This window comes from Formica exsecta, unplaced genomic scaffold, assembly GCF_003651465.1.
Source record: "Formica exsecta isolate Colony F162 unplaced genomic scaffold, ASM365146v1 scaffold15, whole genome shotgun sequence".
In the NCBI taxonomy this organism is placed as follows: Eukaryota; Metazoa; Arthropoda; class Insecta; order Hymenoptera; family Formicidae; genus Formica; species Formica exsecta.
The window spans coordinates 1,137,318-1,159,586 of record NW_021848825.1 but is presented as its reverse complement, the minus strand read 5'-3'; the positions used below and the strand labels follow the sequence as shown (position 1 = coordinate 1,159,586).

The 22,269-nt window shown below is 33.9% G+C and overlaps 1 protein-coding gene across 2 annotated transcripts in view; it reads right to left on the bottom strand.

Annotated features, from left to right (window-relative positions):
• Positions 1-3,330: 3,330 nt before the first annotated feature.
• LOC115232784 (echinoderm microtubule-associated protein-like 2) overlaps positions 3,331-22,269 on the bottom strand; it is a 25,535-nt gene continuing 6,596 nt past the window's right edge. Inside the window, exons 4-19 of one of the 2 annotated variants that reach the window (XM_029802887.1) lie at positions 21,548-21,707; positions 21,123-21,236; positions 20,614-20,742; positions 19,844-19,912; positions 16,426-16,731; positions 11,119-11,191; positions 10,802-11,008; positions 10,376-10,613; positions 9,973-10,130; positions 9,062-9,319; positions 8,587-8,724; positions 8,300-8,416; positions 7,547-7,570; positions 7,038-7,125; positions 6,232-6,458; positions 3,331-5,358 (exon numbers count right to left, since the gene is read on the bottom strand). In XM_029802887.1, coding sequence (XP_029658747.1) covers positions 5,233-5,358; positions 6,232-6,458; positions 7,038-7,125; positions 7,547-7,570; positions 8,300-8,416; positions 8,587-8,724; positions 9,062-9,319; positions 9,973-10,130; positions 10,376-10,613; positions 10,802-11,008; positions 11,119-11,191; positions 16,426-16,731; positions 19,844-19,912; positions 20,614-20,742; positions 21,123-21,236; positions 21,548-21,707 — 2,432 coding nt within the window. In that variant the 3' untranslated portion in view covers positions 3,331-5,232. Of the gene's footprint in view, positions 5,359-6,231; positions 6,459-7,037; positions 7,126-7,546; positions 7,571-8,299; positions 8,417-8,586; positions 8,725-9,061; positions 9,320-9,714; positions 9,856-9,972; positions 10,131-10,375; positions 10,614-10,801; positions 11,009-11,118; positions 11,192-11,630; positions 11,937-15,050; positions 15,120-15,820; positions 16,042-16,425; positions 16,732-19,843; positions 19,913-20,613; positions 20,743-21,122; positions 21,237-21,547; positions 21,708-22,269 lie in introns of those variants that run through there. The other variant, XM_029802885.1, reaches the window with a different exon arrangement.

Here is a 22,269-nt window from a genome sequence, read left to right as displayed (position 1 = left end):
TCACTCGCAGTTACATCGGTTTTAATCGATTAGAATTAACAAGTACAATTTGTTTCTTTCGTAGATAGGAAACCGATGAAATGGGTTTACTTATATAATCGCACCGAGACTTTCTGATATCGCAAAATATAGAAGAAATTATCGCTACGAAAAAAAAAAATTAAAAATTTACTCTTTAATTTCTGGTAATGAGCTCTCAACGCGCGAATTATCGCGAGCTTCGAATCTGAAATTCGCATGAATCGGGGCACAATCGTGACGTCATCTCCGACTGCACTTTTTCGTCTCATTTCTTTCGCAATGCGTCGATTAATTTCGTCTCTCTCAATTGGCACAATCGCCTCGTCGATAAATGACTGTTTGATATTTTCTCAATGTACTGTCTTTCTCTCTCCTTCTTCTTTCCCTCCGCTACGTCATTTGGATCGCGATCGATAAACGTGCATAATATATTAGCGCATGACAGGGTGATATCGGCGATGCGGACGATGGATACAATTAAGCATGATCGATGATTCGAACGACCGAACGGCCAAGCGGATCCAGAAGTGCTTAACTGCTCGACGAGACGGCGGCGTGTTGTTTCGAAGCTGCTCGGCAGACCGCCTCGATCGACTCGAATTAAATCTGAGAAGTGTAACGACGTCACGTCGTCGTCATTTTTTCGCGTGTGCAATCTCGTTTGCTTCGATCGAAAAATAAACGATCTTTATTGGTACATAACGAATCCTTCTCCGACATTGCGTGTTGTCGCTCATTCGTTTTCAAACATTGTGCATTGGAAATAATTATTACGACAGAGATTATAAATAACTATTTCCTCTTCGAAAATAATGTTATATTATAAATGATACTGAAATTTATTTCCGAAATATCCTTAATGCACTAATGATTTTAATGATATTTTATAGACGTTTTTATATATTTTTTCTGTTTACGATATTTTCTGATACGTGATTTCTATCATGGTAAAATAAATTAAAAAGTATTGAATCTATGATACATTTAAAAATAAGGTATGATTTTGTGGATTCAAATAGTTGATTATTTCAAAATTATTATTTTTTGTAATCTATTTAATCTTGTTCTAGGAAATTATTTCCTGGTTAAGAATTCTTATATACGCATCCTTTATACGTTTTACTAATCCAAAAGATTAATTAACGCATAATATCGTCGAATATCCGTTGACGAAGAAAGCAAACCGTCATAAAACGCACAGCGAACGCGAGGGGAACGAAGTTTTGAGTTCATGACTGTTGGCAACACAGTCGACGAACAAAGCGAGATTATTTATAAAGCGAGCGAAGTCGAATCCTGTCGTTCTTGTAAACGAAGTTATTTTCGAAAGTGACTTCGGGGGTCCCCTTCGAAATGAACGTGCCGAAGTAAGCCTCATGAAATCCTCTGCCAGGTTGTTTCAAACTCTCACCGGATTAGACATTTATTTTTATAATCGTGTAAAGAAATGTCGCTTGATGCTGCGTGCAAACAAGTCCAGGTGCCGATCGTTACGCGAACGATATTGTAAGTTTCTCTTTCGCATGAACGTAAATTTTATAATCAACGTATTTCAATTCTGCCACGATGTCTCGAGGTTATTCCGTTTCATTTTTCGCAACTTTGGCGTTTTTTAACGGCGACTGTAAATAATTATCGCGCGTTATAATTTAGTATTTATTATACATGTATTGATTTTAAAACAATTATTTGTTCCAATATTTGCGAAACATGATGAAGGAAACATTATCAATAAAAAAGGAAAAATTTGACAGATTAATATTTGTTAACTTAATATTTATTTCAGAATGGCTGAAAATGCCAATTTTTTAATTTATATATACTCGGTCATTTTTTAAAAATCTACGGAGACATTTTAAAGGTTTTATTTAGTAATTATGTATTTATTTATGTTAACTATTTAATGTTTTTATATATTATATGTTTCTCTAGTTAAAATTAAACAATTGTAAAAATTATTAATGGTATTGTCACGGTATAAACCTTTGACTCTAGGCCAAAGAAAGCGAGCGAAGCGGAAGTGATTATCAATACATTATGTGTCTCTAAAAATCTACATCATTCAAGGAAGGAAGTCACGTGCTCAGGAAGTAAACCCAGCCGGGAAGAGGTGCTCGACGCGAAAAGAGTTCGATTAAGACGGCTTTTTGAATGCGATGCAATCAAATTGGAAAATTTGTTACGCGAACTGGGATACGCTTTCATTCCCACGCAACCTTGACCTTTTTCGCCGCGTTTCTTTCATTTCGTTTCTTCTTAGGACCTTGAGATTTAATGGATCGGCATTAAATGACTGCACTTTCATCGCTTTCAATTTCAAATGCATTTAGTATCGTATTTCCCTCAACGTATCGCGTACCAAAAAGTTGCCGTTTGAATATTTATGATAAATTCGAACTTTTGCCAGCGATTATTTTTACGACTCGCGCGAAAAAAAAAATCAAATTCATATTTAATTTAGCAATCAATGTTCGGATTAACAAGATAAAATAATAAATTTAGCATTGAAACCGTAATGTTGAGCCTTTTAACAATCATTAAAATAAATAGAAATTAAAAGCTTTATTAATGAAAATGTAATTCCATTTAGAAGGTGATCCGTTATTATTATTCCTCTGAAATTTATAATCGAACGAAATTCAAAGTTGTAATATAAATTCATTTTAAATATAAGTGGTACAGAAACACTTCCCGGATCTACAATCATAATCAGTTTTAATTATTGGCTAATTTGATTCAACGTAGTTAACAATGTAAATTAATGTTAATTTCTATTTAACGTGAATTTCTGATCTAGACTTTCCAGGCATCGAAGAATATCAATTTCTAATTTGAAAATTTTTCTAAATATTCACAAAAGTAATTCTCTTGCGAAGATTTAATAGATACGCAGACGGGAACAATATTGGGGCACGAATAATTATAATAAAAAGTTTTAGACAATTTAGTTTAATAAAATAATGAAAGTATCTAGTTAAATATAAACGAAGTAAATATAAAATAAATAGTATCAATGAGAAAGAAGAGACTCTATAGATTGATATATTATTTAAACGGTTATGAAACATATTTGCTCAATTTCTGTTATTAATCTGCCGTCTGCAATTTTTATCAACAGAACATAAACTTATTGCGGACATAGTTAATGCCAATCTGCTACAATTTAGTGATTAAATCTACAGCTATACTGCTGTTTATTGATATTAATATTTTACCATGTGGATCTGAAACTGCCTTAACATTATATATAACTCTTATATTATTAATACTGTAAAATTGGGTTATCTTTTTTTATACATTACTTTCAAATTAAACGTCTTATGACGTCTTGAAGATGATTTATTATCTATTGACGGTACATACATAATATATACGCACATCTTACCGTGACATAAATAAAATATATAGATATATTTTACACGCTGACGATGAGTGAAAATAAAAAGTGATTATTTTCTCTCTTGCTCTCTATTATACTTTGGTAAAATAGTTCTTGCCGAAAAGGGGAAAAAGCAGAGAAGGTATCATATATACATTCGTCATACAGGCTTGAAAAGTACATATTTTTTTATCTTCAGTTTTATTTCTTTTTCTTTTTCTATGCGCAACTTAATCTGTTTCAATCATCATTACTGTTCTGATTTGTCATGACAATTTCGCCGCGTCAAAAGCATATATCGAATTACGAACTATGCTGCATACATTTCCTATTGGACGGCATATTACGGCACTGTGAATCGTTCTCTTTTGCGAGATTTTTCGAGGGGCCATTTCGAGCTCTTTCATGGGGCCCTTCGCATTAGAGAGGTTTTTCGTTCTTTTGACCGTGAAAAGTCTTGGTCCTTCGTTCACGATGAGTTGCTTTCGTACGTTCCCTACGAAAAAGCGCACGCTTCTCTGCTCGAGATTCATCGTAGCGTCTTTCGTGACATCGCATATTGCGCGCGTAGACATATTTAAGATATTTAACTTGATTTTAAGAATATTACGCATATATATACACGTATACAAGTATGTCGCGCATAATTATAAATGATACATGCAAATTTTTTTAAATATTCTGTTTATAATTTTTGAGGGAATAGTTTATTTCTCTCTCTCACTCCTGGTTTTATATATTTATATGTGTATATATATAAAATAAAATATATTTAGAGGAACTTTAGAGAAATTTTATACTTTTAAACAAATATATGTTTAATTTTATGTTTTAAGTAAAATTCGATCATATCTCTTGCCTTGATATTTTATAATAACTTCTATGTTTCAAAATCTCTACTCGCTGATTAATGCACGACATACTGCATGCATGCACGCATACTTTCATGAAAAAAAAATACATCTATTTACGTATTATTTGGAAACATTCAAAGATCATTTGCTAGGAGCTTTGTGTGTATGCATATGAAATCAACTAAAAATAAAACCGAATTATTCTACGTTATTGAATCGACAATTTTCGGAATTATTGTCAATCACCATCAAAAAAAAAAAAATTTTTGGTTCAAAAATAACAGAGTAGCAGTACATTTGCAAAAAATGAAGAGACTCTCTCTCTCTCTCTCTCTCTCTCTAAACGTAGAGATAAATCAGCAAAGCGTCATTAATAAGAATCTTTGCTTTAATTAATAAAATTAACAAAAATTGTCGCAATATATTAACAAAAAATACTGCTCCATCGCTCTCAGAGTAGCCATGTTGATCGTGCAGAGGCACTTGTCCATTAATGTTGTGCATATCAGATACAATGATATGAGAAATATTACATTGGTGCTATCACATACACTGATACGAAAAGGAAACGCATTCGTACATGGAGCATTGAGATGTTTTATGAAAAATGTATGTATGAATGAAATATATGTATGAAAAACATATTTGAATATTTTCCGCCAATGACAAAGTTATCATCAAAAATTGAGGCGTGAAAGATCGATTCCATCTTCAAATAGATAGAATCCGCTTTAAAAATCGGAGTGTTCATCACGATTAAGCAAATCGTGCAGCGGACAGTATCCTGATGTTGGAAAATCGAAGCGTCAGGATAATCCTATTTTTGATCTTTTTAAGAACATAGAAGCCACAATGTGCTCATCGTCGCAATTAAGTAGATCGTGCGATATCTTTAATTCTAAGCGGCGCGACGACATTCATTTCTCTTCTTCGATTTTGAAGTGCACTTGTAGGAATTAATCGCTCTTGGCGGTTTTCTTAATTAACTATCCACTGAAGAACGCTAGTATCTGCACCACCAGTCGATACCAATCGGGAATCATCTTGCAGAAATGAGACGTTGGTCACGTGACTCGAATGACCACCATAAGAATGGTATAGTGACTGAGAAGTTTAAATTATCCAAGTGGAAAGAATCTGTGGGATACAGTACAGAAATCAAAAATTCCAAATTTCAAAGATCTTTCCAAGTAGAATAATGCAATAATTGCACAAAGAAATAAATATTTTTAACGGAAAGTTTTGCTTACTCCAGAAATATATAGAATGTACAAGTTTCCAGTAGTATTTCTACATGTAATTATGATTATTTTTTCAGACCCTTGTGTTTCTTTAGCCATTCTTCTCCTCCTTTCTTATTTTATTTTAATTTATCATAAGTTGTGTTTAATTCAATAAATTATTAAAAATAATTTTACTCACAATAGAGCAATTCATAATCTCCGCTGTTACTACGTAGGTACTGACCATCCACGGACCAGTCCAGATGAGTTATAAAGCTCGAGTGTCCCTGAAATGAAAGAAAATCCATACGATTATATACGTTATTGCATATATTATTATATTATAATAAATTGCGAGCATGTCTTGCGTTCTTTTTTTTTTACTGCTCTATAAAATATTAAATAATTGATGTTATATAAGTATTAATATTACATAATGTTATGATAAACTAATACGGTACAATTCTATTATCTATCATATTATAATCGTAATATTTTACGCATAAGCAGTGGTTAAAGGTGCGTGCGGGTGCTAAGAAATTAAATAAAAGTTTAGCTACGTAATTGATATTATTCTATTCGTGTGTGAGAATAAATAGGTATATATATATATATATATATATATATATATATATATTTATTTATTAATGCAATTTAATGCGTATTTACAGTTTTGAGATTAGTAAAGTACACAAGTACTAAAGTTTAAAGATTTTATGCGAGCACATAATATAAAATAATTTAAATACACTACCTTCGGCTGACATGCTGGATGAGAAAATAACTTGACTTTTCCAAAATCGTCACCCGTAGCTAAGAGCTTGCCATCGCCACTTCGCGTGCAATTATTTACGTCGGTACCATCGGCACCCTCCGGCCAAATACCTATCGTCTCGAATGATATTACGCAGGTATGAGTTGCCCAATCAACGTTCCTTAACATTGAAGATTGCGGTATTTGACGACACACGCCTGGATTCCCTGTAAATTATAAAAATTTACTCTAATTATTAAATTTATCTCAAATGCATAATCAAGTAAACATTGTATCTTTGTCTTTCTCTCTTTAATTGAAGTAAATTACAATATTTTTTCTTATTTTCCCAAGAAAAAAATTTTTCATAATTATCGGTTGTACATTTTCTACAAATAATAATTTAATAATAATTAGACAAATAATAATTATAAATTCGCAATACTTATAAAAACTTTCAAAAACAGAATAATGCAACAGATGTACATGTGAGAAGTTTAAATTATCCAAGTGGAAAGAATCTGTGGGATACAGTACAGAAATCAAAAATTCCAAATTTCAAAGATCTTTCCAAGTAGAATAATGCAATAATTGCACAAAGAAATAAATATTTTTAACGGAAAGTTTTGCTTACTCCAGAAATATATAGAATGTACAAGTTTCCAGTAGTATTTCTACATGTAATTATGATTATTTTTTCAGACCCTTGTTTCTTTAGCCATCTTCTTCTCCTCCTTTCTTATTTTATTTTAATTTATCATAAGTTGTGTTTAATTCAATAAATTATTAAAAATAATTTTACTCACAATAGAGCAATTCATAATCTCCGCTGTTACTACGTAGGTACTGACCATCCACGGACCAGTCCAGATGAGTTATAAAGCTCGAGTGTCCCTGAAATGAAAGAAAATCCATACGATTATATACGTTATTGCATATATTATTATATTATAATAAATTGCGAGCATGTCTTGCGTTCTTTTTTTTTTTACTGCTCTATAAAATATTAAATAATTGATGTTATATAAGTATTAATATTACATAATGTTATGATAAACTAATACGGTACAATTCTATTATCTATCATATTATAATCGTAATATTTTACGCATAAGCAGTGGTTAAAGGTGCGTGCGGGTGCTAAGAAATTAGATAAAAGTTTAGCTACGTAATTGATATTATTCTATTCGTGTGTGAGAATAAATAGGTGCATCGCATTGCGCTATTCTACAAAAAATTGCGTTTATTTAAAGCGATTTCGTGCGCAACGCGATGTCCTTTCTACGTTTTCAAGTGGCCGAAACACAAATCTTACTCCGTGCCTTCGAATCCGCTTTGGCTAGAAATGGAAAAGAATGGTATTCAGTAGGTATCATTAAGGCTACGTAGTAAGGTTTGGCAATCAAACATTTGCTGATAAAACATATTTCATCGTATTTATATTACTAGTTCTAAAAATTATATTTACAGATAATGCTATATACATATATGTATAGTCTTTGTAACAATTATCTACAAACAATCATTTGTTAATGACGTAATATATACAATCCAGGATAGAAAAAATGGCTTATTTTTTTTTTTTTAACGATGGAAGCAAGTATAATCGATAGTAGTATTATATCTTTGTTAACGTCGTTTTATTAAAGTTATTTTTATCAGTTTTAAGCTAACGAGTCGTTAATAAAGATAATTAGTGATTTATTATAAAGAGATAAGTATGTACTCACATTTAATATTTTTATTTACAACACATATAACAAGTAGTATCAAGCATGTTATAATAAAATAAATTTAAAATTAAAATGAGATATATTGCGATTTTATAGTATAAAAGAAAATATTAAAGAAATAATAATTTTTATGATAATATATTAGAAATTATAAAACGACATTACGAACATAAAAAATAAATTTTGCTTTAAATGTAACATTAAACTTATATAAATAATGCTTGATTGAAAACTATATAAATAATAGCTTGATTGAAAAATATTTTATTCATATAATATCAAAAAATTCTATTGATATATACAATAATAAGATATGAATAACATTAAGAACTTACCATACACCGTCCGACGCGGCTATACTTGGTCGCATCTTCATTCACTTGATAGATATAAATGTAATTATCTCTAGAGCCGAGTGCGAGCAGAGTACCATCGGGTGAGAATTGAACGACCTGAAAATCACGATGAAATAAGATGCGAAAATAACTTTCCATCATAAAGTTCAATCATATCACATTTCATTCATTATGCTCGTATATGTTTTAATTAAAAACATCATCAAGTTATTTTCACAGAAATTGATTTTGAAGCAATTTTTAATTTGTAATGAGGCATTGTGTACCTGAATAGGCTCTGAACCATCGCTGTGATGTGTGTACAATTCTCGTGTTTCACTATCAATACCCAGCCATTTCCCGGACACACAACCGACAACTATGATATTGCCATCCGGTGAAAAAGCGATACTTTGTGCTTGTTCCTAAAGCATAAAAGTTAACAATTAAAACAATTTTATTTTTATATTATATTATTTTACATATTACGTATAAATATAAAAAAAATAGTAATTGAGTTTTTACTGTCTCATATTTTATTTTACAATATTAACCAAATTGCACTTTCAAAATATTAATTTCTAGAAATGACAGATATTTCGTTTCTCATAAGAAACGAGAATTAGAATCATCATTTATTTTATTTTATTGATATTCGTAATTTATTCTATATATATTATTAAAAAATATTTTCCTATCTTTATTTTTTTCAGCTATTTAAACGTGCTTTCTATTTCTTCTAAATAAATAAAGACTATATACCCCGATGTCTTTGCTCCACACCACGGTGTGGCTCAGACTGTCCCACATCTGCAATAATCTGTCGTGTCCCGCGGTCGCAAACTGTGGCAAAGTCGGATGAGCCGCAAGTCCCCAAACCTCTTCGGCGTGGCCTAGCATAGCTGGATTGAAACCCATTTCAACGTCGCCGACGAGAATGCAATTTCTCGTTGTGCCGACTAACAATTGAGTGCCCCTTCCTTCCGAGAGAGTTCGAATTCCTCCAAAATGATCCTCGATCTATCAAATAAATAGATCGTTTTTTATTTTACACCATGAGAAAATATCGTGTACAAATAAAACTGGACAAGCGTGCATGTTATGTCTTAAATTTAATATCAAGTTTCTCTGACTTGCCTGGGCATCTTCTCCAGTCAGATTCAAGGATGCGTCAAAATGTAGAATCCGACCGTCCTTTCCGCCTCCCGTGACAATATTCCCATTCTTTAGAACACATATTGAGAAAATTGATCCTTCGTGGAGATTCCTCACTAGCCTTGAGATTGTATTAGTGCCTATATATTACAACATGAAACAAATATCACGAAACATAAAATAAAACTGTAGACTTTATAAATAAGCAGAGATATTATTAAAAAATAATCTTTATTTTGAAAAAAAATAATTTATATAACCTCTTCGGCGTGGCCTAGCATAGCTGGATTGAAACCCATTTCAACGTCGCCGACGAGAATGCAATTTCTCGTTGTGCCGACTAACAATTGAGTGCCCCTTCCTTCCGAGAGAGTTCGAATTCCTCCAAAATGATCCTCGATCTATCAAATAAATAGATCGTTTTTTATTTTACACCATGAGAAAATATCGTGTACAAATAAAACTGGACAAGCGTGCATGTTATGTCTTAAATTTAATATCAAGTTTCTCTGACTTGCCTGGGCATCTTCTCCAGTCAGATTCAAGGATGCGTCAAAATGTAGAATCCGACCGTCCTTTCCGCCTCCCGTGACAATATTCCCATTCTTTAGAACACATATTGAGAAAATTGATCCTTCGTGGAGATTCCTCACTAGCCTTGAGATTGTATTAGTGCCTATATATTACAACATGAAACAAATATCACGAAACATAAAATAAAACTTTAGACTTTATAAATAAGCAGAGATATTATTAAAAAATAATCTTTATTTTGAAAAAAAAATAATTTATATATTATAACAAGTCTTTTTGTCTATTCATAATATTTTTGAAATCAAGATACTTTTTTTTGTATTTTGTTCTAATAAAAAATTAACGAGGATTATTACGAGGAATTATGATTGCTATATTAGAAATTACCTCGAGCCCAAACGATGATGTTGCCATTGCTGTCGCCGGTGAGAACGTCGCCGTTTTGATTGAAGGCGACGCAGGTGACGTACCTGGGCTTATCCCTGCTCTCAAAGACGCCCATACGTTTGTACAACATACCACCATTGTCCAAGGACCAGAACGACACGTGTCCTTTTCCGCAGGAGACGATCTGATTTCGTTCCAACGGATGCCATTCGGCGCAAACCACCGTGTCGACAGAGCACTGCAATCGGCAGTCATTGGCCGTTAAATAGCCTGCTTCCGGCCAGAATATACGCGAATCGTGATTATATTCGCGATATTATGGATAGGTACATATACATATATATGCGTGTGTGTGTCACAAGAATTTTTTATCGCGTCGTTACGATCGTTACATGCGTGTCGTATTGTTGCGTGTTTGTCGCGTACCTTAGTTTCCGTCACTTTGGTGCCACGGTCGCTCTTCTGCCAATCCCAGATCGATATATTGTGATCGGAGGTCTCGTCGATGGCGCACAGAAAATTTCCACCGTCAGCTTTGGAAAACGACAGACAGCAAATCGATCCGTCGAATTCGCCATTGCCAATCACGCTGAGAGTCGTTAGGCTCACAGAATTCCATATTCTAATGTGTGGCTAAAATTCAAGATGTCGAGATATTTTTATTATATCATAATTTAGCTACAAATTATATATAATTAGAATGTTCTTTATTTCTTTTATTTATTTGCTCGATGATATTTTACCATAGCATCTCGACGATCCGTTCCGCACACTTGTCCCGTCGCGACGATCAATTTATTAGGATGAATCGCTAAGCTGTAACAAAAAATATGAAATTAATATTGTTTAATATAATTTAATAATATGAAATTAATATTATTTAATATAATTTAATAATATCAAAGTAATATTATTTAATATAAAATCTATAGATTGCCTACAATATTCCTTTTTTTATTTGCAACAGATTAATGAAGAATTTATTGTGTTTTTTAATTTCTTAACATTATAAAGAAAGAGAGAAACATCAAACACATCTTTCTATTATGATTTTATTGAAAAGCTTAAACTCAAATAAAATAATTTAAAATATAAAATATATGAAAGTAAAATATATATTGAGAATTCTACATATATAAAATATATTCTTACATGGCTGTTTTTTTTTTAAATACTTGTCGGCATAAATCATAACGGCCAAATATTTTAATTGTCTACATAATATTTATCGTTTTCTTTTTAATTTCTCGCTCACCACTTAACGTCGTCCGTATGACCTAAATAATGCCTCTGACTGTGTTCCTCCATGTTGTACAAAACGACAACCGCCGCGACGAAGTATACGATCTCGCCAGTCGGCAGCAGGTGTAAATTACTACGGCAGTCTCGGCCCCGGTATCCGTAGACCCAGTCCAGCTTCAATTTACTTTGCGGCGGCGTGCTAACTTTGTGAAGATCGTAGGATTCTATCATGAACGTAGGGACGTAAAGGACGACCGGTCGGCCGCGCAAATACATGCGAACGGTGCCCTCCTCCTCGTTGTACTGCATATCTCTGGTGCTGCGAAAAGATCGCTCGTTTTTATATTTGTCTCTCGCTCGTTCTTACTGTAGTTGTACTTTAGGACTGATTATCTCATGTTTTAATTTTAATTGAGTTTCAATGAAAAATTTAAAGTAGGAAGATACTTTCGCGGCAAAAATGTTTCGCAGAGAAAGACAAATTCTCGGATGGAATATGATTCAATTAATAAATTTACTTCGCGTTCTCAATATTATTTTCTTCATTTTCTTTATATCAAACCATAATTTGCAAAAGAGAAATTTTGAGAAATTTCTTTAATTTAATATGATTTCTAACTTATATAGTTACAAGAATGTGATCCCAGGAAACAAAAGTCGACAATTTCCTTTTTTTTCTCACGTTTTATTGCAAATAACGGCGATCTGTTCTTCACTCCGTGCGAATTCCCACGAGAAAGCTTCGTGATTTTGTTTGAAAATTCGCAGGGACCGCGACCGTACTCTTTGATCGCACTGCTCGCGCTAGACTGAGAGAATTCGTCAGACTTTCCGTGTCGATGTGGTCTGGTAAACACGACGAATGACTCACGCGGGCAATGAGATCGGCTTTATTACTTCGCGAAGCGTGTTGCGCCGTGCGCGCCGCGTTACATCATTTTGCATTCTTTTTTGATACTTTTGATGTTACACCCGTGATGTCTGCTCGTCCCGAGTAGGATTAACTCAAGGTCTTTCAGGCCTCGTTTTAACGATCGACTCGATTGGGAACGAGGAGGGTCGCTTCGTAAAGCTGCGAGTTAACAGCGTTCTTCTCGTGCAAATTTTAATCTTTTAATTAATTTCAGTATTTTAGCTCATAAAATACGTTTCTACAAATTTCGCGATTTCTATTCTGATGGCAACGATTCTGTTTCTCCAAGTATCTCCCGTAGAGCAAAGCGAATCAATGCGATGCAAAATGAAGAAACGAAGGACCTTGACTGAATTTTTTTTCTTAAAATAAGAATTTGATGTTTTCGTTGCTCATACTTTCACATTTATTGTAATGTTTGCGAATATAGTTATATATAAAATTTTTCATTAATTGAAATTCTCAATCAATATCTATGATGTCGAAAATGATAAGATTAGAATATAATATTTTCTCCGATTATATAATTCTAATATTAAAAATAAGCATATTTCTCTCTGAGACGAATCATCACATTTCCAAAGAAATTAGCGTATTTATAAACTTTCATGATATGATATCTATGATTCGATCTGATCGATATATTTAAATAAAGTTCGTGTCGTGTTCGCCCGCAATAATGCAACGAGCAAACAAGGGACAAAATACTTCCGAATACATTTTTGACGTTGAACGATGCGGGAAGGCAACAGGTATGATAGGGGGATCACGTGGTTCATTTAGCGTCCTAGTGCGAAACACGCTATTGCGTTAACGAAGAAAGTGAATCGCGATTCTCGCCGTTGCACAACCATGCGTTTCCTGGTGCGTACGACGTCACGGTATCACGAACACGCCGGAAACGTCAGAAAAAAACGACGTTGCTTGAAATTGCTCCCGAAAATTCTTCAATCCACAAATAAATCGTATCATTATGTATAATTATAAATTTTGCTGGATTATCAAAATTCTATTCTTTTCAGAAAATAGTTATTTTTCATAATTTTTAAAATATGATTTATAAATTTGTATATTAATCCTATTTAAATCATGGGAAATATACACATACCTATACCTTCAACGTATATATGTTACGAAATCATATCAGAATTGCGCTATTGCTATTTTATTCTTCTTCGTACAGCAATTCCTATGAAATATCATAACTTTATCCTGCGTCTATTTTATTCGCAAGAGAAATATCGTAACTACGATATAAGACAATTTTACGTATATTAGTTTTTTATTACCAAATGAATAAAGCTAATAACGCTATTGAATGGTGATACTAATTATTAACAAAATTTTTGCTAATTTTGAGCATAAATTTCTTAAATAATCGCGAATAATCATATCAATATTTTATAGAAACATCGTTAAAATATTGAATAATCATATCAGTTCTATGAGAATGCGTTTAGAAAACCAGCGATTAGCTTTGACCGCACTCCAGATATGACATCAAACAATTTCAGGCGTGGCATTTAAATTTAAAATGTGACTTTCACGCTTCACATCAGGTATGCACGCCCCTTTAAACTGACGTACTTTTGACAAGCTAAAGGTTTCACGATCTCATAAGAAAATCTCATACATCATACCGGCGCGATGTTTGCATGCAGGAAATTGAAGGTCGAATATAACACGTATCATGATAATTAACGGCATGCCAATACAGTGATAATACGTGCTATGCTATGTACAGCGCAAACGCGTGCGGCACGGTAACTTCTCGTTTAACGGGCATTCCTCGCAACACGTTCGACGAATTGGTAAGCGAATTAGAAGTTAGTACTTGTTAGTATAAGCAAATTCTTTACTGTTTAAATCATAGAAGTTGTAAATACGAAAAACATTGATCTATTTTTATACATGATTTTTCATTCATCTACGAACTACAAGCAAAAATAACGTGTACGTGTGAATGCCATTTATATATACTTTAAAAATGCAGAGTATTGCAATTTCAATAAAAGCTTAACAAAATATTGTGATAGAATCAAGAATTTTAAATCCTCAAAGTTAGCAAATATTTTGTTAATAATAATTAGTATCAGCATTTAATAGTGATATTAGCGTTACTTAAATTTATGAACTCTTCTTTGCAACATGTCATAAAATTCCAGTTGTTTATTCATAAACAGGTAAACCGCCATTCATTCTATGAACTTGGGATCAACCGCCGCCGATCGTATATCCCACAGATCACATATTATACAGATGTATATCATATGATAATCCACAGGAAATACTACACGTGCATTTAACTCGCGTCCGTTCTAAACGAGGTTTTACCGTGCATGCTCACCTGCCGAAAGACGAAATTGCATCTTAAGGCTGTCCCGATGCGACGTACATCGGCGGGCGAGCAGCACGTGAGTCGCCTAAATGCAGGTGCATAAAGCCAAAGGAAAGTACGAACATACAAATTTACACATGTACATATATTTTTTCTAAAATATTATACTTGATATTATTTACCCGTGCTTGACGTTGTTCATCGCCGGTGGCTTAAACAGGTTGAACAGGGACTTGGTAGACGCAGACAATCTATAATGAATGAAAATGCAAACGAAAACCATGCGGTGCAAAAAACAAAACGAGAAGGAAAAAGAGAAAGACAGACAACTGTGTTCTAATGCGATCGTTTTCTTGCTTTGTTTGACGGATCGACAAAAATCTTTTTTACCGATTTGACGTGCTTCAAGCATAATTTTTTTAAAGAACGTCGGTGCTGAATCTCGTTTCTTTTCGAGCAAAATACTCGCTAATTCTAAATACCATTTTAGATATGACGTCATAATCAGACATCTCAAAGTAGACTTCGCATATTGTAGATTTTTTTTATTTTTGCGTACTAAAATCTTTAATTAAGAATTTACCATTGAATTGTTCTGCCTATTGCGAGATATCCACAAATTTAATTTTTCACAGGTGTTTTGAAATGAATGTATTATTAACAATTAATACAAAGAAACAATATTCAATTATTTCAATGTATTGTGAAAATTATATTAGTAAGAAAAGAGCAGAACAGCTTGTAAAAGACGAGGCAATAGTAATCTGCTAGTTGATGAAACGCGAGAGGCGATCGATGGCTTTCACGGGAAAATCGCCCGAGAAAGAAAGTAAGAAAACTGGCTACGTTTAACAAAAAATTCAACTCGTGTATAATCAGTGAGATGTGAACAAAATCACAAATAGCAAGCAAACGGTGCGTTTTACTGTTACATCATTAGCCGCGAGCTAACCTGGTGCCGACGAGCTGGGAATTGCTTCCCTGGTTTTGCGGAGAGTGTGTAAAATCGCCGGTGGACGACCATCTCTTCGCTCTTCTTAAGCTACTTTGCGGTGGTCCATTTGATCTTGCCGTGGGCGATCTAAGACATCGAATTCTGTTCTCGTACAACAGCGCCATGCATAACAATTACGCATCGCATAACATCGTAATAACTACATCGAAATAAATCAGTACTAATTAATAGAAGTACATTACTGGTGGCGATAATATTAAAGCACAGATATACATGCGTATATTTATTACGATTATACACGCAACATACAATTAATACAAGTGCAGTGATAATAACCATTAATATAATTTAAATTGTTGCAATTGAATTGGAATTGATTTAAATGGACTTATATTCGCATTAGGAATTCCTGGCTTGGTTTCTACTTTACGGCGTAAAATGTTAATAATGTAATTTTTACAGTGAATATGTGTATGTATATGTCAAAATATATTCTTACATGGCTGTTTTTTTTTTAAATACTTGTCGGCATAAATCATAACGGCCAAATATTTTAATTGTCTACATAATATTTATCGTTTTCTTTTTAATTTCTCGCTCACCACTTAACGTCGTCCGTATGACCTAAATAATGCCTCTGACTGTGTTCCTCCATGTTGTACAAAACGACAACCGCCGCGACGAAGTATACGATCTCGCCAGTCGGCAGCAGGTGTAAATTACTACGGCAGTCTCGGCCCCGGTATCCGTAGACCCAGTCCAGCTTCAATTTACTTTGCGGCGGCGTGCTAACTTTGTGAAGATCGTAGGATTCTATCATGAACGTAGGGACGTAAAGGACGACCGGTCGGCCGCGCAAATACATGCGAACGGTGCCCTCCTCCTCGTTGTACTGCATATCTCTGGTGCTGCGAAAAGATCGCTCGTTTTTATATTTGTCTCTCGCTCGTTCTTACTGTAGTTGTACTTTAGGACTGATTATCTCATGTTTTAATTTTAATTGAGTTTCAATGAAAAATTTAAAGTAGGAAGATACTTTCGCGGCAAAAATGTTTCGCAGAGAAAGACAAATTCTCGGATGGAATATGATTCAATTAATAAATTTACTTCGCGTTCTCAATATTATTTTCTTCATTTTCTTTATATCAAACCATAATTTGCAAAAGAGAAATTTTGAGAAATTTCTTTAATTTAATATGATTTCTAACTTATATAGTTACAAGAATGTGATCCCAGGAAACAAAAGTCGACAATTTCCTTTTTTTTCTCACGTTTTATTGCAAATAACGGCGATCTGTTCTTCACTCCGTGCGAATTCCCACGAGAAAGCTTCGTGATTTTGTTCGAAAATTCGCAGGGACCGACCGTACTCTTTGATCGCACTGCTCGCGCTAGACTGAGAGAATTCGTCAGACTTTCCGTGTCGATGTGGTCTGGTAAACACGACGAATGACTCACGCGGGCAATGAGATCGGCTTTATTACTTCGCGAAGCGTGTTGCGCCGTGCGCGCCGCGTTACATCATTTTGCATTCTTTTTTGATACTTTTGATGTTACACCCGTGATGTCTGCTCGTCCCGAGTAGGATTAACTCAAGGTCTTTCAGGCCTCGTTTTAACGATCGACTCGATTGGGAACGAGGAGAGTCGCTTCGTAGAGCTGCGAGTAAACAGCGTTCTTCTCGTGCAAATTTTAATCTTTTAATTAATTTCAGTATTTTAGCTCATAAAATACGTTTCTACAAATTTCGCGATTTCTATTCTGATGGCAACGATTCTGTTTCTCCAAGTATCTCCCGTAGAGCAAAGCGAATCAATGCGATGCAAAATGAAGAAACGAAGGACCTTGACTGAATTTTTTTTCTTAAAATAAGAATTTGATGTTTTCGTTGCTCATACTTTCACATTTATTGTAATGTTTGCGAATATAGTTATATATAAAATTTTTCATTAATTGAAATTCTCAATCAATATCTATGATGTCGAAAATGATAAGATTAGAATATAATATTTTCTCCGATTATATAATTCTAATATTAAAAATAAGCATATTTCTCTCTGAGACGAATCATCACATTTCCAAAGAAATTAGCGTATTTATAAACTTTCATGATATGATATCTATGATTCGATCTGATCGATATATTTAAATAAAGTTCGTGTCGTGTTCGCCCGCAATAATGCAACGAGCAAACAAGGGACAAAATACTTCCGAATACATTTTTGACGTTGAACGATGCGGGAAGGCAACAGGTATGATAGGGGGATCACGTGGTTCATTTAGCGTCCTAGTGCGAAACACGCTATTGCGTTAACGAAGAAAGTGAATCGCGATTCTCGCCGTTGCACAACCATGCGTTTCCTGGTGCGTACGACGTCACGGTATCACGAACACGCCGGAAACGTCAGAAAAAAACGACGTTGCTTGAAATTGCTCCCGAAAATTCTTCAATCCACAAATAAATCGTATCATTATGTATAATTATAAATTTTGCTGGATTATCAAAATTCTATTCTTTTCAGAAAATAGTTATTTTTCATAATTTTTAAAATATGATTTATAAATTTGTATATTAATCCTATTTAAATCATGGGAAATATACACATACCTATACCTTCAACGTATATATGTTACGAAATCATATCAGAATTGCGCTATTGCTATTTTATTCTTCTTCGCACAGCAATTCCTATGAAATATCATAACTTTATCCTGCGTCTATTTTATTCGCAAGAGAAATATCGTAACTACGATATAAGACAATTTTACGTATATTAGTTTTTTATTACCAAATGAATAAAGCTAATAACGCTATTGAATGGTGATACTAATTATTAACAAAATTTTTGCTAATTTTGAGCATAAATTTCTTAAATAATCGCGAATAATCATATCAATATTTTATAGAAACATCGTTAAAATATTGAATAATCATATCAGTTCTATGAGAATGCGTTTAGAAAACCAGCGATTAGCTTTGACCGCACTCCAGATATGACATCAAACAATTTCAGGCGTGGCATTTAAATTTAAAATGTGACTTTCACGCTTCACATCAGGTATGCACGCCCCTTTAAACTGACGTACTTTTGACAAGCTAAAGGTTTCACGATCTCATAAGAAAATCTCATACATCATACCGGCGCGATGTTTGCATGCAGGAAATTGAAGGTCGAATATAACACGTATCATGATAATTAACGGCATGCCAATACAGTGATAATACGTGCTATGCTATGTACAGCGCAAACGCGTGCGGCACGGTAACTTCTCGTTTAACGGGCATTCCTCGCAACACGTTCGACGAATTGGTAAGCGAATTAGAAGTTAGTACTTGTTAGTATAAGCAAATTCTTTACTGTTTAAATCATAGAAGTTGTAAATACGAAAAACATTGATCTATTTTTATACATGATTTTTCATTCATCTACGAACTACAAGCAAAAATAACGTGTACGTGTGAATGCCATTTATATATACTTTAAAAATGCAGAGTATTGCAATTTCAATAAAAGCTTAACAAAATATTGTGATAGAATCAAGAATTTTAAATCCTCAAAGTTAGCAAATATTTTGTTAATAATAATTAGTATCAGCATTTAATAGTGATATTAGCGTTACTTAAATTTATGAACTCTTCTTTGCAACATGTCATAAAATTCCAGTTGTTTATTCATAAACAGGTAAACCGCCATTCATTCTATGAACTTGGGATCAACCGCCGCCGATCGTATATCCCACAGATCACATATTATACAGATGTATATCATATGATAATCCACAGGAAATACTACACGTGCATTTAACTCGCGTCCGTTCTAAACGAGGTTTTACCGTGCATGCTCACCTGCCGAAAGACGAAATTGCATCTTAAGGCTGTCCCGATGCGACGTACATCGGCGGGCGAGCAGCACGTGAGTCGCCTAAATGCAGGTGCATAAAGCCAAAGGAAAGTACGAACATACAAATTTACACATGTACATATATTTTTTCTAAAATATTATACTTGATATTATTTACCCGTGCTTGACGTTGTTCATCGCCGGTGGCTTAAACAGGTTGAACAGGGACTTGGTAGACGCAGACAATCTATAATGAATGAAAATGCAAACGAAAACCATGCGGTGCAAAAAACAAAACGAGAAGGAAAAAGAGAAAGACAGACAACTGTGTTCTAATGCGATCGTTTTCTTGCTTTGTTTGACGGATCGACAAAAATCTTTTTTACCGATTTGACGTGCTTCAAGCATAATTTTTTTAAAGAACGTCGGTGCTGAATCTCGTTTCTTTTCGAGCAAAATACTCGCTAATTCTAAATACCATTTTAGATATGACGTCATAATCAGACATCTCAAAGTAGACTTCGCATATTGTAGATTTTTTTTATTTTTGCGTACTAAAATCTTTAATTAAGAATTTACCATTGAATTGTTCTGCCTATTGCGAGATATCCACAAATTTAATTTTTCACAGGTGTTTTGAAATGAATGTATTATTAACAATTAATACAAAGAAACAATATTCAATTATTTCAATGTATTGTGAAAATTATATTAGTAAGAAAAGAGCAGAACAGCTTGTAAAAGACGAGGCAATAGTAATCTGCTAGTTGATGAAACGCGAGAGGCGATCGATGGCTTTCACAGGAAAATCGCCCGAGAAAGAAAGTAAGAAAACTGGCTACGTTTAACAAAAAATTCAACTCGTGTATAATCAGTGAGATGTGAACAAAATCACAAATAGCAAGCAAACGGTGCGTTTTACTGTTACATCATTAGCCGCGAGCTAACCTGGTGCCGACGAGCTGGGAATTGCTTCCCTGGTTTTGCGGAGAGTGTGTAAAATCGCCGGTGGACGACCATCTCTTCGCTCTTCTTAAGCTACTTTGCGGTGGTCCATTTGATCTTGCCGTGGGCGATCTAAGACATCGAATTCTGTTCTCGTACAACAGCGCCATGCATAACAATTACGCATCGCATAACATCGTAATAACTACATCGAAATAAATCAGTACTAATTAATAGAAGTACATTACTGGTGGCGATAATATTAAAGCACAGATATACATGCGTATATTTATTACGATTATACACGCAACATACAATTAATACAAGTGCAGTGATAATAACCATTAATATAATTTAAATTGTTGCAATTGAATTGGAATTGATTTACGTAAATGGACTTATATTCGCATTAGGAATTCCTGGCTTGGTTTCTACTTTACGGCGTAAAATGTTAATAATGTAATTTTTACAGTGAATATGTATGTATATGTCAAGTTAATTAGATTTCTTACCTGGCTACAGGCAGTGGTGTAGCTCTAGGGCTTGGCGATGGCACCGGAGAAACACTACTACTACTCGGACTATCCGAATGCAAAGAGCCCGTTGACTGATAATGGACGGATCTCCTGAAACAAAAGATAATTAAAAGATAAAAAGATATTTAAATTCTAAAAAATATAGTTAAAATATGAAACAGCCGTCAAAGAGAATTTATTATAACTCATAACTCTGGAATAAAATCCTATGTATAAAAAATCTTTATCTATATAAACCTCTATAAAATCATTATTAATCTCTATAAAAAAGGAGCTGCCTTTTTTTAATCTGTTTGCTAATCCAAGAAACTGACAACTCAGTTTCACATTTCTTGAAAAAAAAATGACTCTTAGGTCAAATATAATTTTACACGTTTATAATGTATTAATACAGCTCACACCTTTGAGGAAGTTGAGAGGGATGTACATAGCTGGCAGGCCGTCTCGAACTGGACGTCGCGTCGCGGATATCCTGCGACGATCCCGAAGAAGCGGTGGAATTTCTGAGGCCGCCGGTCTGGCGTAACCTCAAGTCCTTTTGTGGCACCGAATTTTGACTACCTAAAAATACCTTTTTCTTTCATTCGGAACATTTCAAGCAAGTGAAAGATATTCTATTGTACCTTAAAACTTAAAACTTTTAACTTTACAGCAACATTTTTACATATATGTTCACATGTTCCGGCATATTAATGTCCTCTTTCTCAAGCATCTCATGTTTTATACATATTTCATAAAATCTTTTATGATCTGGAGAGAGGGAACATGGAATGATGTTCTTCTTTTAAATATTGATTTGTTTATAATGTAAGAATATCTTTGTTATACATTGACTTTAAAATTTCAGACTTTATTTCTCGCGTTAACTTGGAATATTGCATAAATACATAACGTGGCTGCGAAATGCAAAACGCATAATTGAGTTTCAATAGCAGTATAACGGTGCGCGATATTTAAAATATCTTCCACGTGTATTACAGCTTTCCTGCATTCATCAATCGCTAAGATCTAAGAGTGCTGTCGGCGTCGTAATTTATGCACGTCAGCAGTTCTCGTTTTCATTTCCTGCAGATCATCTGACACAAGGTTAGAGGAATATTCACACTGCTTTCGATCGCAGGAA